Consider the following 20,346-nt stretch of genomic DNA (forward strand, 5'->3'; position numbering starts at 1 on the left):
ATTGTTGATAACATGAGAACCACAGTTGTTACAATTCATATTTTAAAAAAAGGTGCTAGACTGGTCAGAAAAACCACTGATTACGACGACAGTACATTTAAGATGGCAACACAGAAACCAAGTCAGTGCTCTTGTTTGCTTACACTGCTGACACATATGCATATCAAAATAAAAGCAACGCTTCATACTTAACGTTTTAGTTTGACCACTGTTGAGGAATGGGAGCTGTCAATTTGCTCTTGGCCCTTCCTTGGTTACAGATTCTTTTATCTCTCTATAAGGTGGAAGAAGACCCAACACCACGTAGTCTTTTCTTCAGTTTATCACAACGCATCACGAATCGATTCGGGCTCCTGTGAGTCTCAGATTTCATCAGGAAGCCCCGAGCAACTTCAGTCACACGTACATATAGGCATAGTATGTTAATTATGTTAATTAGGGGCGGGCAGTCCTTCCCCTTATGTAAAAATCTGAAACAAAGAAAGTCAGCAAAGTTCGATCTTGGCATTTTGACAAAGTACAGAGAATATCTGCTGGTCCACAAATCTTGAGATTAGGTTTCCTCTTCGAAGGCACTTGACAGACTTTTACGATGTGGGGTACGCAGAAGACGGCCAGAGGGCTGTTAATCACTCAAGGGCAATTAGGGCCCCAACTTCACCCTACACTCTTTGTTTTAAGTACAAGCAGATGTAAATTTCCCCAGTGTGGGACGAATAAAGGATATCTTATCTTATGTTCAGGACAGAGACTAGTGTCAATAGTTCTCATAGCAAGATGAAATTCATCAACAATGTTCTACTACTACTTCTGGCGGAATAATTCCTTAACAAATCCCTCTCTTGATCACAATTAAAATTGTGATCACAAAACTTCGGTGTCAAACTCCGTCGTCAAAGCGGGACAACCAACCCCATCTTGTGCAAAGCATCATCAAACAAACTACAGCCGGAAATAACAGTCTCAGTGAAGCCTGCCACCAGTGCCCACATTAGTAGAGAAATAGAGACCAAAATAACCAGTATAATCAGGAAGATATGTTATTAGTTCTGGGCCCCCTGAGAACTTTGTCTTGGTTTCACGTCCAGTCGTCCTTCCGAAGGTCACTTTTGAAGTTGGAGACGCTTCTTGGGGCTGACGCATTCCTTCCCGGTAGACAGCATGATGGGTCCTTTGTGTCACTCTGCGTGGTCCCATTCATCTCGGCTGGTGCCACTTCCGCTGTAGGACCCCCAGATACACATGCTCGGGATACGTCTGTGGTTTCATGGAGTGTTCACCCTGGAATCTCGTCCGCTCCTGAAAATAGGAGACGAGAACACTCAATGACTCCTTGTCTGCTTCATGGGGAATCGGTTGTTGAAGAGCCCCCGGGTCCATGGATTGCCATGGAGCGGGGAACTCCTGGTCACGTCCCATCTTAAAAGGTGTGAGACCCGTGGTGAAAGCGCAAGTGGTAGCGTCTCATCCCAATCCGATTTCTCTGAGGTCATCACCATCGAAGTGTTTGATACAAGCCTCTGATTCGTTGGTTCGAGCTTACCTTGAATTGCAGATAAAAAAACCCATGCCTCCCGAATTGGAGTCTTCAATTTAGTTGCCGACAGGACAGGACGTCCATCAATTTCATGCCGATACAAACCAGTCTCATCCCTGGCCACCCGGTTAGTTCTTCTCCTCCAGGATACCCTCTCTTGGTCTGAAATAAGGTTGTTAGTTTGGAAAACATACAATTTCCCATTTTTGATTCCACTTCCATCACTAAAGATCAAGTCGTCTTCTACTTTCTCTTTAGTCATCTTGTCTGCTTTGTCATTCCCTAATTTTACGTGGGAAAAGTCCTTCGAATATGTGTCCTGCATTTAATAACTTCTTCTTTTGGTTTTAGCAGAGCCTCTCTAAGTTTTTGTTTCTTCGTTTTTTCTTCACTATGTTGAATCGATGTTCCTGTGGCAGTTTTTTTAATGTTTTATTGTAAACATTTGCCTCATGCTGTCGCATATCTGATGCATGCTGAATGTTTTTGTTCAATTGGGTCCAATTGCATGCTGACTTATGTCCAAATTCATCAAAATTAGTCTTTTACTTCCCTGTTGTTCACGTTCCTGCCATTCACATTCCCCTCTCTTTTCTGAAAAAGAACTACAGAAACAGAACCTTCTTTTTCAGAAACATCTAAGTAAATCAGCTAGACCAGGCTGAACAAAAGAAACCGGCATCGCTGTACCTTCTGATGTGTTCAGTCTCCCCAAAAATATAAAGGCAATTCGCATTGTAATTTTTCCGTGCGATAGTTTGAAACTGCAAAAAGCCAAACGTCAAAGGAGCCACCTTGCGGCTTCCAAACAGCAAATCTTAGATGATGCATCGATAAGAACATTACCATGCCGAATATGTACAACGCCATCCGTAGGTCGGAAAGAGTAGATTAGGTGTTTAATCACTTGAATAAAAATTCCAGAAGACAAAATCGAATACGTGGGGCAACCGAGTGTAGTAAAATTTAACTCCAAGGTGAGAGAATTCCCTATACGATTCTGAAAGTGGTATATGGAAAAAACCTTAGCCAAAACGATTACAAAAAAATGTGTATGATTGAGAATTTTTGTATATTTGAGTAGACGGCAAAAACAGTAAGAGCGGCGCGGCCATGTCAGGCCTAGATACCAGTCAATGAGATGAGATCCTCTCACAGGTCCACTTTGGCTGCCACACCGTTCAGGACCTACAATAATTGAGGAGGAGGGAACATTAAATAAATTGCCTTGTGTTTCACCCAACCAGGCCATGCGATAAATTTCAATCTCTAGTTTGTCAAAAGCATTGTGCAGTGGGAAGGACCGATCAGCGGATGGTAAGGTCATATGGAGGAAGTCTAAGGAGACCAAAGCCGATACTGTTGGAAGACAGAGTTCAGTGGTGGGTCATCGGCTGACTTTAGCAACAGTCAGCCTTGTATCAGCAGGCATTGGGAGCAAGTGTGGTCCAGCATGTTCAAGTTCATGACAGTCTTTCAGTGAGGCCAGCAGTGATCCCTATTGTTAGGGATTCGGGTACCCATGGAGCAGATGGGTATTGTCCATTTGGGGGTGCCGTATCCTGTCATTGTTGTTGGTTTTGCGGAGGAGGAGTCAGAGCTTGTTGATCATAGCCTGATTGATGAACAGGTGGGTGCCGGCGGTGCGGGCATTTCCTTGTCCAATGATTCACATCACCACAAATGAAACAGCCAGCTTGGCTCCCGTGACTTCCTCGTCCACGCCCACCTTCCCGTCTCAGACCTCCCCCCAGCCATGCGTCTCGGCCCTGCCTTGTGGGCAGGCCGTAATGTTGAGGTGTGGCTTGGAGCTGCGGTGTGGGTGTGATCAGCCGCGGTGGAGCCTGTTGAGAGACACTGATTGACATTTGATTAGATCTCCCAAGTTTCTCTCTTTTGCATGCATTACTGGAGGCTCTCTTAGCCTCTTGTACTTGTGGATTCAAAAAGTCATTTTGTAGCTTGGATATTTTCTCAGTCTCTTCCTCGGCTCTCATTCGAGATTGCTGCACATAATATAGGAAATGAGTTCGCCAGTTCACGTCATCTGAAGTGGGGAGAGTGGGAGAGTTAGTCATCATTTTCTGCACATCAGACGGACAACCCCCCAGCACTGCTTGCCTGAACAAAGCTTGATTCAATGGATGACTATTGGGGTCCTGTCCTGTGACAGTCACCCAAGCATCCATACAATTAACCAAATAAGTCATTGGGTGTACCTCAGACAGCAATTCAAACGCCAGTTGTTGTGAAGGACCCAATGTTGTTGGATCAAGGCAACTCAGCGCGTCTGATTTTCTATCATTCAACTTAGTCAATTTGCAAGAGGCTATTCCCTCTAAAAGGTCCATCATCTCTTTGGGTAAATACTTACTCTTAAGCCAGTCTATTGCCCACAACTGTATGTCATAGTAAGTTTTAGGCAAATCCAGCAACATTTGCCTCGTCAATTCAGTCTCCTTAGTTACAAAAGTGGTCGCATCCCAAACACTCATGCTCTCATTATCCTGTTTAATTTGCATACATTTTTCTACTTTTACCAATTGTTTATGAACCACCCTGGGCAGATCAGGGGGAAGCTTGGCACACAAGGGATTCAGGTGGGTGCCAGTAAAATGGCTAGTATGTGTTATCCCCTTCCTCTAGGTTTGTGCTTACAAACCTGCCTGTGGAGCCTACACAATGATTAAAGTGCCCCTCTGTTAAGACGTTTATAATTTTTTTTTTATTCACTCAATATCTTTAACCCTCACAACAGTGTCTGCGATTGTGATGAATATAGACACATTTTCGTGTGTCTGGTGAGCTCAGGTCTCTCTGCCTGCAGATTGACCATCCGCTCCAATTTCTTCTGCCTTGTCTACGTACAAGTGACCACTCGGCGCTTGTAGTGGGGTCATAATTTTAGCGCTCCTCACCCCATGCGGTGAAGGAGGCATCATCGCTGCCTTGATTATCATAACTTTGTCGGAGTTACTTTGGTTATGTATTTTTTTCTTTTTCCAATGTCGAAGGCAGTGGTCAAACTGCCCATGAAATGCAATATATAGAAGAACCTCTACTTGTCAACCTGACCCTCTCTTTTCCCCTCGCATATCAACCACATCATATTATCATCTTAGAAACATCCACCGGCTCTGCTCTTTTCGTTATACCGACTCATTAACGCATTACAAGTCCAGCCTCAAAACACATCTGTTCAGACAGGATTATTCACTCGGACCATAAAGCCATTATTTTGTTGTTGTTGTATTTTTCTTATTTTATTTGATGTTGTTTTTAACATTGTATTCGTGATTTTAACTGCTCTTTGTAAGGTGTCCTTGAGTTCCTAGAAAGACGCCCACAAATAAAATTATTATTATTATAGCTCAAATTGAATACACTTAGTTTTTTCTTTTTATATTTCAAACAATTGTCTTATTCTTACAATTTATTCTTAAAACCTTGTTTATCGCTTTACTTTCCCCTCTGCGCGGTGCATTCGCCCTTTTCTCTCTCTGCGCAATGCATTCGCCTTCCTTTCTTTCCTACTTACCACCGACAGTATTTTAACCGTTTTCTTGCCTTCCGGCGTTCCTTCCATCTTACAGTTTACCATCTTTTTATCATACTCACCGTCCAATATACTCCCTTGTGGACCGTGTGACGTCACGTAATTCTCCAATTGTAACAATGGAGCTGTCCCTAACTTGCCCTAAATATACAGCTGTTTACTCAGACCCCGATCTCCAGTCGTCAGTCCTACACTTTAACAGCATCCAGAATAATAAAAATTACCTGGACCTGCCTCAGCATTAACCACTATTTTTTTAATTGCCTACGAACTCAGTATGGTCTTTGCTCGTCAGCTACTAGCCAAACCTACGACTCAGCGGTTCTACCTAATTTAAACCGCCTACTTGGTGACTCAATAACTGTGCCAATTCAGTTATCTACTACTCAGTGGCAAATTTTAGACGGTATATTGTTTTGAATATACCTCACACCAACTCTTTAATTCCTTTTTCCTGTACAGTACTTCATTTTCCATAGTCATATAAATCCCTTAAAACTCATTATCAATTTGGTATTTGCCACCTACAGAAATCCAATCACTATACTTGGTTCAACACATTCAGGTTCAGAGCAGTTTGATTTGATGGGTCCTTATTGGACATAAGCCGAATCTTGACACTTTGCCCGTAATAACAGGAACAGGTGTGTCTTACCTGGTTATAGTGGAGCGCTCCTTGGTTACTGCCTGAGTCTGAAGGTCCTGAAACCGGTGTCAGTCTTTTTCCAGAGAGATCCTGTTCGTGACGCCATTTGTTGAGGAATGGGAGCTGTCAATTTGCTCTTGGCCCTTCCTTGGTTACAGATTCTTTTATCTCTCTATAAGGTGGAAGAAGACCCAACACCACGTAGTCTTTTCTTCAGTTTATCGCAACGCAACACGAATCGATTCGGGCTCCTGTGAGTCTCAGATTTCATCAGGAAGCCCTGAGCAACTTCAGTCACACGTACATATAGGCATAGTATGTTAATTATGTTAATTAGGGGCGGGCAGTCCTTCCCCTTATGTAAAAATCTGAAACAAAGAAAGTCAGCAAAGTTCGATCTTGGCATTTTGACAAAGTACAGAGAATATCTGCTGGTCCACAAATCTTGAGATTAGGTTTCCTCTTCGAAGGCACTTGACAGCCTTCAGGGACTTTTACGATGTGGGGGATGCAGAAGACGGCCAGGGGGCTGTTAATCACTCAAGGGCAATTAGGGCCCCAACTTCACCCTACACTCTTTGTTTTAAGTACAAGCAGATGTTCAGGACAGAGACTAGTGTCAATAGTTCTCATAGGAAGATGAAATTCATCAACAATGTTCTACTACTACTTCTAGCGGAATAATTCCTTAACACCACCTACCGATTGCCGAGACGGTGGATAGGCCGAATGTTTCCTGCCGCAGGCCCTAATTTGCCCAGTGCTATAGATCATTACCTTCATCTATGTTCTATGAGGTTGTGTGTCAGGGGAAAAAAAATGCACCATCGGGAAAAAATTGAGGACCAAACAACCTCTGGTGCTCATCTGAGAACCACACTAAAATTATAATGGGCGCCCCTGATTATGATACATTTGATAGTTTATAGGATATCGTTTTGTAATGCATTTTTACAGTATTGGGCTCTCTGTGACATGATTCGGTTTGGACCCAACAGGTGGCATTGTAGGGCTCCCCCTGCAGATACAAACCTTTTGGTCATTAAGTAATTAGTTGTATAAAAGGACTCCCGCCGGACCACTCATTGTCAGGTCATTGTTTGCTTGTTCCTGTCATATTTCTTCATGTTACTGTCAAGGTTTCTGTTGGTTTGTGTTTATCACTTTGTTTTTTGTTTATGCCATGGTTTTGTTTGCTACTTTGGATTTGTTTTGTTTTCCAGACTTTGTGTGTTCTGGATTTCGTTTCCTTAGTATTTTAATACAATTTGTCAAGTTCACCCTGCTCCTCCCTCTTGCCTGCTTTTTGGGGTGCACCACCACCACGCAACGTGACACTCTGACTTTCGTCCATCCATCCATCCAATTTCCGACCCGCTTATCCTCACACGGGTCGCAGGGTGTGCTGAAGCCTATACCAGCTGTCTTCAGGCAGTAGGCGGGGGACACCTTGAAGCCAGTTGCCACACATACACGAACAACCATTCACGCTCACACTCACACCGGGGGACACTTTAGGGTGTTCCATTAACCTGCCACGCATAATTTTGGAATAGGGAGGAAATCAGAGTACCCAGAGAAATACTGTCAGGTCCATCAATTTGACATCTAGACATAAAACACAAGGAGACAGGAGACTCAATTCTGGTACCAGGAGGGAAAGAGGAGAAGTGTTAGGTTTCAGTTGTCTGCACGTAACCCTAACGATCTGCCCCTTCACTCCCTTATTTATTGGGAAATCTACTACATAGGTGTGTCCAACCTAAAGGGTGGGGGCTTTTAAGACACACTGAATTTGTTTGACTGTCTGTGTGTATGTGAGTGTAAATTATTAATACTTATCTCTTCCCAACCACATCCTCGAACAGGTGGTTGCGTCCCTAAACTGCCACACAGTGCACGAAGCATTCTTGATTATAAATGTGAGTATATAATGATTAAAAGCATTATATCTTTATTAAAAGCATAAGATAAGATATCCTTTATTCGTCCCACACTGGGGAAATTTACAGCCTCCAGCAGCAAGAATGTATGTAGAAAGAAGAAAGGAGAAAGAGAAAAAAAGCGTTCTTTATTGCAAGCATCATCAATTTATCATTAATAATATGCAAATGTGGAAGAGAGTCCAACCCCTCTCGAGAGAACTGGTACCAGAACCCAGGCTGTGTGTGGAGGCAAGTCCGACTATATCCAGTCGGAAATTCTCTGCCTCACATACCAGCTCGGGCTCCTTCCCTGCCAGAGAGGTGACATTCCATGTCCCAAGAGCTAGCTTCTGCAGCCGAGGATCGGACCGCCAGGGTCCCCGGCTTTGGCTGCCGCCCAGCTCACATTGCACCCGACCCCTTTGGCCCCTCTCATGGGTGGCGAGCCCATGGGAAGGGGGACCCACGTTGCCTCTTCGGGCTGTGCCCGGCCAGGCCCCATGGGTGTAAGCCCGGCCACCAGGCGCCTGCCAACGAGCCCCACCTCCAGGCCTGGCTCCAGAGGGGGGCCCCGGTGACCCGCGTCCGGGCAAGGGAAACGGAGATCCATTAATTTTACTCATCATAAGGGGTCTTTTGAGCCGTGCTTTGTCTGGCCCCTCACCTAGAACCTGTTTGCCATGGGTGACCCTGCCAGGGGCATAAAGCCCCAGACAACTTAGCTTCTAGGATAATTGGGACACACAAACCCCTCCACCACGGTAAGGTGACGACTGACTTTGTAGTTGTATCATCGGATTTGCGGCCGCATGTTCTGGACACTCGTGTGAAGAGAGGGGCGGAGCTGTCAACTGATCACCACCTGGTGGTGAGTAGGCTCCGATGGTGGGGGAAGATGCCGGTCCGTCCTGGCAGACCCAAACGTATAGTGAGGGTTTGTTGGGAGCGTCTGGCGGAATCCCCTATCAGAAGGAGTTTCAACTCCCACCTCCGACAGAGCTTTTCCCATGTTCCGGGGGAGGCGGGGGACATTGAGCCCGAGTGGACCATGTTCCGTGCCTCTATTGTTGAGGCGGCCAATCTGAGTTGTGGCCGTAAGGTGGTTGGTGCCTGTCGTGGCGGCAATCCCCGTACTCGCTGGTGGACACCAGCAGTAAGGGATGCCGTCAAGCTGAAGAAGGAGTCCTATCGAGCCTTTATGGCCTGCGGGACCCCAGAGGCAGCTGACGGGTATCGACTGGCCAAGCGGACCGCGGCTTCGGTGGTCGCCGAGGCAAAAACCCGAGCGTGGGAAGAGTTCGGTGAGGCCATGGAAGCCGACTTCCGGACGGCTTCGAGGAAATTCTGGTCCACCATCCGACGTCTCAGGAGGGGGAAGCAGTGCACCACTAACACTGTGTACAGTGGGGATGGGGCGCTGCTGACTTCGACTCGGGACGTTGTGAACCGGTGGGCAGGGTACTTCGAAGACCTCCTCAACTCCACCAACACGCCTTCCTTGGAGGAAGCAGAGCCTGGGGACTCTGAGGTGGGCTCTCCTATCTCTGTGGTTGAAGTCACCGATGTTGTTAAAAAGCTCCTCGGTGGCAAGGCCCCAGGGGTGGATGAGATCCGCCCGGAGTTCCTCAAGGCTCTGGATGTTGTGGGGCTGTCCTGGTTGACACGCCTCTGCAACATCGCGTGGTCAACAGGGAGAGTGCCTCTGGATTGGCAGACCGGGGTGGTAGTCCCTCTTTTTAAAAAGGGGGACCGGAGGGTGTGTTCCAACTACAGAGGGATCACACTCCTCAGCCTCCCTGCTAAGGTCTATTCAGGGGTGCTGGAGAGGAGGGTCCGTCAGGAAGTCGAGCCTCAGATTGAGGAGGAGCAGTGTGGTTTTCGTCCCGGCCGTGGAACAGTGGACCAGCTCTACACCCTTAGCAGAGTCCTTGAGGGTATGTGGGAATTCGCCCAACCAGTCTACATGTGTTTTGTGGACTTGGAGAAGGCGTTTGACCGTGTCCCTCGGAGAGTTCTGTGGGGGGTGCTTCGTGGGTATGGGGTACCGAACCCCCTGATACGGGCTGTTCGGTCACTATACCACCGATGTCAGAGTTTGGTTCGCATTGCCGGCAGTAAGTCGGAATCGTTTCCAGTGGGGGTAGGACTCCGCCAAGGCTGCCCTTTGTTGCCGATTCTGTTCATAACCTTTATGGACAGAATTTCTAGGCGCAGCCGAAGCGTTGAGGGGGTCCGTTTTGGGGGCCTCAGTATTACATCCCTGCTTTTTGCAGATGATGTGGTGCTGTTGGCTCCTTCAAACGGGGCTCTCCAACTCTCACTGGAGCTTTTCGCAGCCGAGTGTGAAGCGGTTGGGATGAAAATCAGCACCTCCAAATCTGAAACCATGGTCCTCAGTTGGAAAAGGGTGGAGTGCCCCCTCCGGGTCGGGGAGGAGACCTTACCCCAAGTGGAGGAGTTCAAGTATCTTGGGGTCTTGTTCACGAGTGGGGGTAGGAGGGAGCGGGAGATCGACAGGCGGATCGGTGCAGCGTCTGCTGTGATGCGGACGTTGTATCGGTCTGTCGTGGTGAAGAAGGAGCTGAGCCAAAGGGCGAAGCTCTCAATTTACCGGTCGATCTACGTCCCAACCCTCACCTATGGTCACGAGCTATGGGTCGTGACCGAAAGAACGAGATCCCGGATACAAGCGGCTGAAATGAGTTTTCTCCGCAGGGTGTCCGGGCTCTCCCTTAGAGATAAGGTGAGAAGCTCAGTCATCCGGGAGGGGCTCAGAGTCGAGCCGCTTCTCCTCCACATCGAGAGGAGCCAGATGAGGTGGCTTGGGCATCTGATTCGGATGCCTCCTGAGCGCCTCCCCGGTGAGGTGTTCCGGTCATGTCCCACCGGGAGGAGACCCCGAGGAAGACCCAGGACACGCTGGAGAGACTATGTCACCCAGCTTGCCTGGGAACGACTCGGGATCCCCCGGGGAGAGCTGGAAGAAGTAGCTAGGGAGAGGGAAGTCTGGGCTTCCCTGCTAAAGCTGTTGCCCCCGCGACCCGGCCCCGGATAAGCGGTAGATGATGGATGGATGGATGGAATATGCAAATGTACGATAACCAAAAACAATCAACCTAACAAAAGCCCAAGCAGGCACAGGGAGAACACGCAAACTCCACACAGGAATGCTGTAGCCGGAATTAAAACCTGCACCTCTGCACTGTGAGGCCGACGCGGTCACCTGTCGACCACCGGGCCGCCCTGACCTTCTTCCGTCCATTCCATTTAACTAAGCCTGCCAAGTCGCTGTGCAGATCCTATATAGTAGGTGGCGGTATGCACTAAAGCATTGCAATCCGCCAGTAAATTAAAAAGCAGAAGAAGAAGCACACGACGAAGGAAGAGAAGAAGAAGACGAAGCAGCAGTAGCAAATGATCATGACGAGGATAATAACAATTGATAAAGGTGAAGTGTTCTCTCCTCAGTCACATCTGCTTTAAGGTAACGATGTTTTAGTGTGATAGTTTGCAAGTCTTGGCAAAATGTCTTGACAACTAATGGTGCTGGTATTTCAGAAACATGTGGGGTTTTTGTTTTTTTTCCCTCATGCGTAAACGTTCACTGTTATGCCCAACAACAACGAGAATGTCCAAGCCTATCCTTGCAAATTAATTTACTGCATGCATCGGGTTCTATGTTTGCTGATGATAATGTAAACCGGCAAACGATATGGCAACACTGATCGTGTATTTTCAGTACTCTCCGATGTTCGGCTCTTGTAATGTCAAGCAGTCGTCCCTATTACTAAATGAGTTTATGCGAGTGGAGGTTTTGAATGTAGTTTTGATTTAAAACGCACCACCCGGCGGGGAGCGTGAACACGTCATTCGCTTCGCAAAGTACAGTTTTAATAAATATCAACGCAGAATCAAGACAAAAAGGATTTCCTATTTAACGTCTGTGAGAATTAAAGCATGTCTAATGAGTACGCATTTAAGAAGTCATGAAAACGTGACAGAGGGTGTAACGGAATACTACAGGTTTCTCCTATGTTAATTGGAGTGAAAGCGTGTTATTGATGGCATGAACATGTAGGTAGGCTAATAAATAAAGTACGTCGAAAACAAGAGCGTTCTGAATGGGAATATTAAATATACTGTATTGAAATGTAACGTATGCTAACAGCTGTTCTACCAGCACTGTGTCTCGTTAACTCTGGCGAGGAAAGCCTTAGTACATGAAATTAGCCTTGCATACTCATACTAGTATTACCTACTGAAAAGCTGAGTGAGGGCGATACCAAACTCCAGGCAGTGGGTTGCCTCTGAAACAGCACCACCTGGCTAACACTGGCTAAAAGAATACCATATGTACCGGTACATGAAACTCACTCTGCTTCTCTAGAGTACTCTCACATGGACTTTGTTCTTGAAGTTCACGCCACTAAAAACTGAAATCCTTGTCAGAGAAAACCTCACAACTGAAGCCACATCCGGCAATTACATTTGAATTAAGTTGTAGAATTAAATAAAACTTTAAAGTCAGATATACCGCTTTGGATATTTAAGTCAGCTAAATATCTGAACACACACAGTAATTAACAAAGTCATGATCAGGACCATGATTAGACTTTTCCAGAGCTTGCTGATGAGGTGTGATGGAAGAGGGAAATGTCTAAATCAAGTCGAACTGCAGCTCTCTCAGAGCGGAGTTTCCTCTGGGCTATCGGTCTAGAAGAAAACAATATCTATTTTAAATATTGCATTTCAAATACCGTATGTGAAATCCACAAAGCAAGTTTAACAATACAAATATATTTGTGTAATAGGAACATTCCTATACTAATAAAATCCTAAATGTAACACAAATATCGATAAACCCCTGTTCAGAATTTGAAAAGGAGAACAATTACAAGATTAAAATTTCCTGTCGGTGGTTCTCTCAAGAATGATGGTTACCATGGAGAGACGGACCGTGGATGGCAAAACGCAATCGACAATAGGGCTGCACAATTCATTGAACAATTATCAATTGCGGTAATGGGCCATGCAATCTGCTTAATTGCAAACATCTGCAATAAGTTTCATGTGACCACTCAGATTCTTTCTTGACTGTGCATCACCTTCCAGTTAAGTGCTAAAAATAGTCATATATTCCACAATTCCATGCGGCGAACCATACGAGCAGTCGGCTTCGCCTTTTCTTCAAGGTGCTCACCGGTCAGGCGCCGTGCCACCCATAAAGATGATAAAGATACAAATTAAATAGTGATCTTTAAGCTATAAATATCACTAAAATAAACTCTGACCAGGTGAATTTCTGAGATGTACTCCCTAAAATTATGGTGATGTTTCAAAATGTGTCTCTTGACCTAAAAAAAACTCAAATAGCGTAAATTGAGCACTATGAATGAAAAGAGCAGAGTAGGGACTAGAGTAGGTCATGAACTTTAGTAATCGTTGGATTATTCATGATTTTATTGGTAATGAAGGATATTAGAACCCTTTGAATTGCTCATTCCATCATCTTTAGAACGCCGTACCAAGGTGGCGGTGACTTGTGCAAAGGGATTTCTGTTTGTCGATCCTTTGTACACAGATTCTTTTATTTCACTAAAAATTGAATCAAGACCCAACACTTGGTCTTCTCAGTATTCCATCATCTGTTTTCTTTTTTCCAAAATCACAACTTGTCCATATCAATTCGGCTCGCTGTACTTTTTAGATCTTGACGCAGAGCGCGCTTAAAACGTTCGAGACATGAGACTATAAGGAGGCGATATGTAAGTGAGAGGCAGACTGTCACAACCCATATTAAACAGTTACAAAAAAAGACAAAATCCATTGTGATCCAGCGTGGTCATAAAAGTTGGTATGTGTAAGAGGCAGATAACTAGTAGCCCCTCCTCTTAGCCTGTCTTTTCTGCTGGCGCCAGCAATGTAAACCTTTGAGATAACAGTTCCTAATATGATGTAAAACACATTGGCTGAAAAATCCCTCACAGGTGGGTGGAATGAGAACGCAATATAGGAAGTAAGAAATCACAGTGCGCAGCGAATTCTTCTACACTTGTCACATCGCTAGTTGGATAAATATGTGAGGTGTTATCCTTTGAGAAATACATGGCATTTTTTTAAACAACCCGAATTATGTGAAGTCCTATAACACTTTCCTATGCACATGTTTGGATTTTATTCCTACATGCTTAAACACTTTCCCGCTCTCATCTCATACCCTGCCCCCATCCTTTGCAAGTCTCGTCTTTTTCTGTCGGCAGGTGTTTGTGTGTCGTGGTGCGACTGAAGATCTTCAACAACAGCCAACGATGCACACTTCACTGGTCGGCAGCAGAATGAGTTGGGGTTTACTTTTTAATGGACTGCTTGTCTCTGTGGTCGCCGCTTTACTTTGGGAGTACTCCAAGTTAAGAGAACACACTACCGTGCTAGAGGAAGAATTGCACATGACACAGAGGTCCCAAGAATTTACACAGACCCGAATAGACTATCATCGAGCCCTACAGGCACTTCATGAGGATGGCACCCGCATGGTGTGCAGCAGCAAAATGCACAGTGATCGCATCTGCCGCTTTGACTACCTATGCTACTGTACGGAGGGAGATGAGTTTGTATTCTTTCATTCAAATGCCTCCGTTATGTTGCCAAATTTGGGTTCCAGACGATTTCAACCTGCTTTGCTTGACATGTCCTCAGTAGAAGATCACAATACCCAGTATTTCAACTTTTTAGAACTTCCAACTGCTGCTTTGAAGTTCTTGTCCAAGCCGGTGTTCGTACCCGATGTAACGTTCATTTTTAACAGGTTTAATCCTGACAACATAATGCATGTATTCCATGATGATCTGCTGCCAGCCTTCTACACGATGAAACTTTATTCAGACCTGGAAGAGAGCGCACGTTTGCTGTTCATGGAGGGTCGGGGTGAAGGGCCACACTTTGATCTTTATCGACTTTTAAGCAGCAAGCAGCCACTTCTCAAGGAGCAGCTCAAAGACTTTGGAAAGCTAATTTGTTTTACTAAATCTTATGTTGGTGTGTCTAAGATGACAACTTGGTACCAATATGGGTTTGTTCAGCCACAAGGGCCAAAGGCTAACATTTTGGTCTCAGGAAATGAGATTCGACAGTTTTCGAAAGCTTTTATGGCGAAAATGAACATCACAAGAATCGCAGAGGTGGAGAAGAAGTCTCGTAATGCTGGAGATGAGAGCGAGAAGGACGAATACATAGTTGTGTTCAGTCGCTCATCAACAAGGCTAATGTTGAATGAAGCAGAGTTAATCATCGCACTCGCTCAGGAGTTCAAGATGAAAGTCTTGAAAGTTTCTTTGGAGGAACAATCTTTTCCCAGCATTGTGCAGGTTATCAGTGGTGCTTCAATACTAGTGAGCATGCATGGAGCCCAGCTTATCACCTCACTTTTTCTCCCCAGGGGAGCTATTGTGGTCGAACTATTCCCCTTTGCTATAAACCCAGAGCAGTATGCTCCATACAAAACACTTGCTACTCTTCCAGGCATGGATCTACATTATTTTTCATGGAGGAACACTAAAGAGGAAAACACTGTTACCCATCCAGACAGACCCTGGGAGCAAGGCGGTATAACTCATTTAGAGAAGGAAGAGCAGGAGCGGATATTGTCAAGCCAAGAAGTTTCGAAGCACTTGTGTTGTCGCAACCCAGAGTGGCTTTTCCGAATCTACCAAGATACTCTGATCGATATCCCTTCCCTTCTTGATGTTGTCAGGGAGGGCATGAAAACTAGGCTCAGCTTTAACAAGTCCAAACCCGCCAGTAAGGTTCATCCAGGCAAGGTCAGGGAACCCCAGTGTCAAACCTCGGTACAGGCTACTGACAAAGCACAATTTATAATCTCGTGGAAGATCCCGTGGAATTTGAAATACCTTAAAGTGAAAGAGGTGAATTATGAGGTTTGGATTCAAGAACAAGGAGAAAACACTTACATGCCTTATATCATTCAACAGCAAAACTTCACGTTTTCAGAAAACATTAAGCCTTTTATTACCTACCTGGTATGGGTCAGGTGTATATTCAACAATAACCTTCTGGGTCCGTTTGCAGATGTTCTTGTGTGTAAAACTTAAGACAATATTCTGCCCTACCATTTGTAATATCATTACATATCGTGTATGTATCGTTTTTTTTTTTTGTCTGACATTAAAAAATGTAACGAAGTTCATGTTTTATTTACTGACTGCCATCTTTTAAATGCAATTTTAAAACGCAAAGTATGCTTGTCCCTCATCACTTGCTGTAGCCCAATTGGATAAACTAGGAATATGGGGATTGGTTGAGAGAACAGGTTGTAATGGCAGCCATCCTGCAAAACAATGTTGGTTGAAATAGCCTCAGGAAGGCCAGTTTTTCTTGAAAAGTGTGAATTTTCAATCACGGTCCGATATCGTCTTGCATCCTAAATCAAGCTTCAAGACTGTCCAATCAGAAGTGTTAGTCGTGAAACCAATCAGAAGCCGGAACGCCACTTCTATGAACACATGGAAGGCTTTCATAATTCTTTGAAGTTACAGACAGATGATGACATAAAAAGGAAGACTGCCTGCCAGTTCAGTTGTTTGTGTACAGTATTAGCTTTTCTACATTCTGCCATTCTCCTGCTTTACTTTGTACGTCTTGCTGCCTCTACTACAGTACTCCAGGTCCATGTTGTGGCCATGAAAAGAAACGGCAAAGATGGTGGGATAACCAGCTTTAATATTAAGTCGAGTCAAGTCAACAGTATTTATAGAGCACTTTCAAACAGCCATCGTTGCATACAAAGTGCTGTACATGGAGCGATTTAACATACACAATAAACAGTAAGACGAATCGGTGATAAAGGTAGAAAGCACCAAGCAGTAAAATCAAGAACAGATCTAAGTCATGCTGAGTCGAACGCCAAAGAATACAAGTGAGTTTTGAGGAGGGCTTTAAAGATGGGCAGCGAGGAGACTTGCCGAATGTTTAGTGGGAGGTCATTCCAGAGAGAGGGACCAGCAACAGAAGCCTCAGTTTAGTTCTTGGTACTTCTAACAAAGACCGGTCCACAGACCTGAGGCTCCGGGCAGGTGTGTAGGAGCGGATGAGCTCAGAGAGGTAAGGTGGCGCGAGATTATTCAGAGATTTGAAAACAAAGAGGAGGATCTTGAAAATAACTCTAAAATGAATGGGGAGCCAGTGAAGGGATGCCAGAGTAGGAGTTATATGCTCCCTCTTGCGAGTACCAGTCAAGAGGCGAGCAGCGGCGTTCTGGACCAGCTGAAGGCGCTTAATGGAGGACTGGCTGACTCCAAAGTACAGGGCATTGCAGTAATCCAGCCGGTATGTGACAAAGGCATGAATTACTGTCTCAGTGTGCATGTGAGAGGAGAGGTTTTATTTTGGCCAGCTGTCAAAGGTGAAAGAAGCTTGATTTAACAACGGCACCAATTTGCCGATCGAGTTTGAAATCACTGTCCAGTTTAAGGCCCAAGTTTGAGACCGTTGATTTCAGATAAGGAGACAGGGGGCCCAAGTCTACAGGATGTAAATAAAATATTAAACGGATACAATATGATCATGAAAAGACATTGTTGATGTGTCAACTTTGACACCGAACAAGATGCTAAGCAGGTAAATAATTCCTCAATAAGTTAAGCTTAGTGTCTTAGAACTTATTACCACAAATATAGCTAATAATTAATATCCTTTTACCTCAGTCAAAAGGATGGAAAGTGTTTTATCTTTTGCTTGGGTTTGTCATAACCTCTGAATTAAATACTGATCACTATCTTCACTCTTAGATTTCTTCAATTTGTTGTGTATAGGTAAATAAGTGATGCCTTTTCATCACCTTGTGGCAAAAAGCTACATTGTAACTGAGCATTTCATTAGCAGCAACACATCTGACGTCCTGAAGTGAAAACATATTGCTCTGCATCACAAGGGTCCAAAATTGAAGATTTTTTTTGTGAGGCCCTTGTAATATTCTGCGTTACATTAAATAAAGATGCTTTCTTCGAGATCTGAAGCACTCTTTATTCTGCTGCTCTGTCGGCCTCACTAGACATCAATTACAGACCGTTCTTCCAACCAATCTCCACATCCAGAGTTTACCCGCCTGGGCTACAGCAAGTGATGAGGGACAAAAGGAAAAAAAAATGGGACACGGTGCAATTCTCTTCCTCAACCCCTTCATGTGAACATTGGTGCTAGATCAGGGCTGGTGTTTAGTGTGCAACAATCATGACAGGCCGCTGCCCTGCGTGTGACTGAGGATTTGGCACAGAGCAGAGAAGACTGCACCAGACGGAGGCTACGCTCGCAGGTCCGCAGGAGGTTCTGCATACCTCTCGCCAATACCACGATCTTAAGCCCAAGTCCGACCCAACCCGAAATTCTGGTCGTGTCGGGCCTAAAATGTCAATCGTTGCTTCGGGTCGGGCCGGGCTTTTCTCTCGCTGACATTTTTTGAAATACTGTAAATATATGTTGATAAAACTTTATACTAAAACTATGTGTGGACACTAAACTAAGGAATACTTGTTTTAAAATAAATAATTTAGATAAAACAGACAAGGCGCTGTCATGTAATTGCTATTTAACTAGTAAACAGGAGCTGCAGAGCCAGAGCATGCTCTACGCACGTGAACGCCGCCCTTTTAATACCGTAATCTTCCCCTCTGCAGTTCGCATCTTTTTTGACCTGGTATCCGCAATATGGAGTGTAACTGGCGCCAATATTGAGTCGTTGGTTGCCATGACAATGAAAATACAATTGATTTAGGCTTGTTGTTTTGTAAAAGGACTTTATATTTCTATGTGAACGTTCATATTTGTTTTTTCTTTAAATCCTCTTTAATACGTTATTTGGAATATTTTGTTAAGAATCACTTCCGGGTCACGTGCCGTGGATAGCGAGGAATTAGAGAGAAAGTTCGAGAAGACAACTTGAGAGAGAGAAGGAGACAGAGCTACGATAGTGTGGTCAGAGCTACGATACCGTGTGGTCTACGTAATTTAAATTGATCTACTTTCGGTTTACCAAGGTGCACACGGTTTGTCATTTTGTGTTTATTTAATGTCCTGTTCAACATATTGAATTTTGTTGTTTGAAATGTGTTATGGTTTTCACGGTGTTCCGCGAGTAAACGTTTTTTGGACATCAGTACGAGGCGCCATCTTTGACCGGAGTAGATACATGGAGGAGCAAGAAGATAAGGGTAAACTAAAGACAGGAGAACTGAAAAGACGAACACACACCGGTAAGAGTGAGGTGTGGAAAAGCTTCAAATTGATTGTTGAAAATGCTCCAGAAACTTGCGTTGGCTTCGCCGAATGTAGTCAATGTGGCGCTTTGCTTCCATACAAGAGAGCAGGTTGTTTTTTGTGTGATACGATGCAAATTTTAAAAATAAAGAATGTGATTCTTTATTTATTTATCTAGTTTATTTATGCAGATTTATTGTGTTCTTGCTCTTTGATCACTTAGATTAGATTTTCCATTTTCAGACCAAAATTACATCCATCCATCCATTTTCCGAACCGCTTAATCCTCACTAGGGTGGTGGGTGCTGGAGCATATCCCAGTCGTCTTCGGGCAGTAGGCAGGGGACATCCTGAACCGGTTGCCAGCCAAACGCAGAGACGAACAACCATGTGTTCAAAACTGCAGCTGTCACCCCAATCCTGAAAAAACCCGGTTCAGATCCCAATGATTTCAACAACCTACGCCCCATTTCCCATCTTCCTTTTATTTCTAAAATTCTTGAGAAAACTGTCGCCTCTCAGCTCCACTCCTACCTCAGCGACAATAGTCTTAATGAACAATTCCAGTCCGGCTTCCGTCCCTGTCACAGCACTGAAACAGCCCTCATAAAAATCACAAACGATCTTCTCATGGCAGCAGACTCTGGCCTTATCTCCATCCTCATCCTCCTTGACCTGAGTGCACCCTTCGACACAATCTCACCAACACCCCTCTACGTTGGTTGCACTCATATCTCACTGGCCGCTCTCAGTTCATTCAACTGAATTCTTTTACTTCACAATCCCTCCCCGTCTCTTCTGGTGTTCCCCAGGGTTCTGGCCTGGGTCCCCTCCTTTTCATGATCTACCTCCTTCCGCTCTGAAACATTTTTCGCAAATTTGGCATGCACTTTCACTGCTTTGCGGATGACACCCACCTCTCCAGCATACCACCACCATCCCTCTCTCACTGTCTCTCAGAAATCAAATCTTGGTTCACCCATAATTTCCTCAAGCTAAACAGCAATAAAACAGAACTCCTCCTCGTCGGTACCAAATCTACTCTAAACAAAGCCGACAGTTTTTCCCTCAAAATTGATAATGCCACTATACCTCCTTCCCCCCAGGTGAAGAGTCTGGGTGTCATCCTTGACAGTTCACTATCCTTTCACTCCCACATCAAAAACATTACCCGGTTCGCTCATTTCCACCTTCGCAATATAAACCGCCTCCGTCCCTCACTCACTCCTCACACCACTGCTATCCTTGTTCACAGTCTCGTCACTTCCCGTATTGACTACTGTAACTCACTTCTCTTCGGTGTCCATCAAAAATTCCTCCATAAACTTCAACTTGTTCAGAATTCAGCAGCCCGGATCATCACGAGACCCCCCTCCTTCCATCATATTACCCCCATCCTCCGACAGCTCCACTG

General features: G+C 44.9%; 1 protein-coding gene across 3 annotated transcripts; it reads left to right on the plus strand.

Moving 5' to 3' along the window:
- The first annotated feature begins 11,009 nt into the window (after nucleotides 1–11,009).
- Nucleotides 11,010–15,862, plus strand: pomgnt2 (protein O-linked mannose N-acetylglucosaminyltransferase 2 (beta 1,4-)). 3 transcript variants are annotated; one of them, XM_052064727.1, is made up of 2 exons: nucleotides 11,010–11,148; nucleotides 13,925–15,862. In XM_052064727.1, the coding sequence occupies exon 2, from the start codon at nucleotides 13,973–13,975 to the stop codon at nucleotides 15,770–15,772; it is 1,800 nt and encodes a 599-aa protein (XP_051920687.1). In that variant the 5' UTR covers nucleotides 11,010–11,148; nucleotides 13,925–13,972; the 3' UTR covers nucleotides 15,773–15,862. The 3 variants fall into 3 exon arrangements, with proteins under 3 accessions (XP_051920687.1, XP_051920688.1, XP_051920689.1); XM_052064728.1 differs by having other exon boundaries at nucleotides 11,029–11,148; nucleotides 13,903–15,862; XM_052064729.1 differs by having other exon boundaries at nucleotides 11,046–11,112.
- The last annotated feature ends 4,484 nt before the right edge of the window (nucleotides 15,863–20,346 follow it).

This window comes from Hippocampus zosterae, chromosome 5 (genome assembly GCF_025434085.1).
Source record: "Hippocampus zosterae strain Florida chromosome 5, ASM2543408v3, whole genome shotgun sequence".
Lineage (NCBI taxonomy): Eukaryota > Metazoa > Chordata > Actinopteri > Syngnathiformes > Syngnathidae > Hippocampus > Hippocampus zosterae.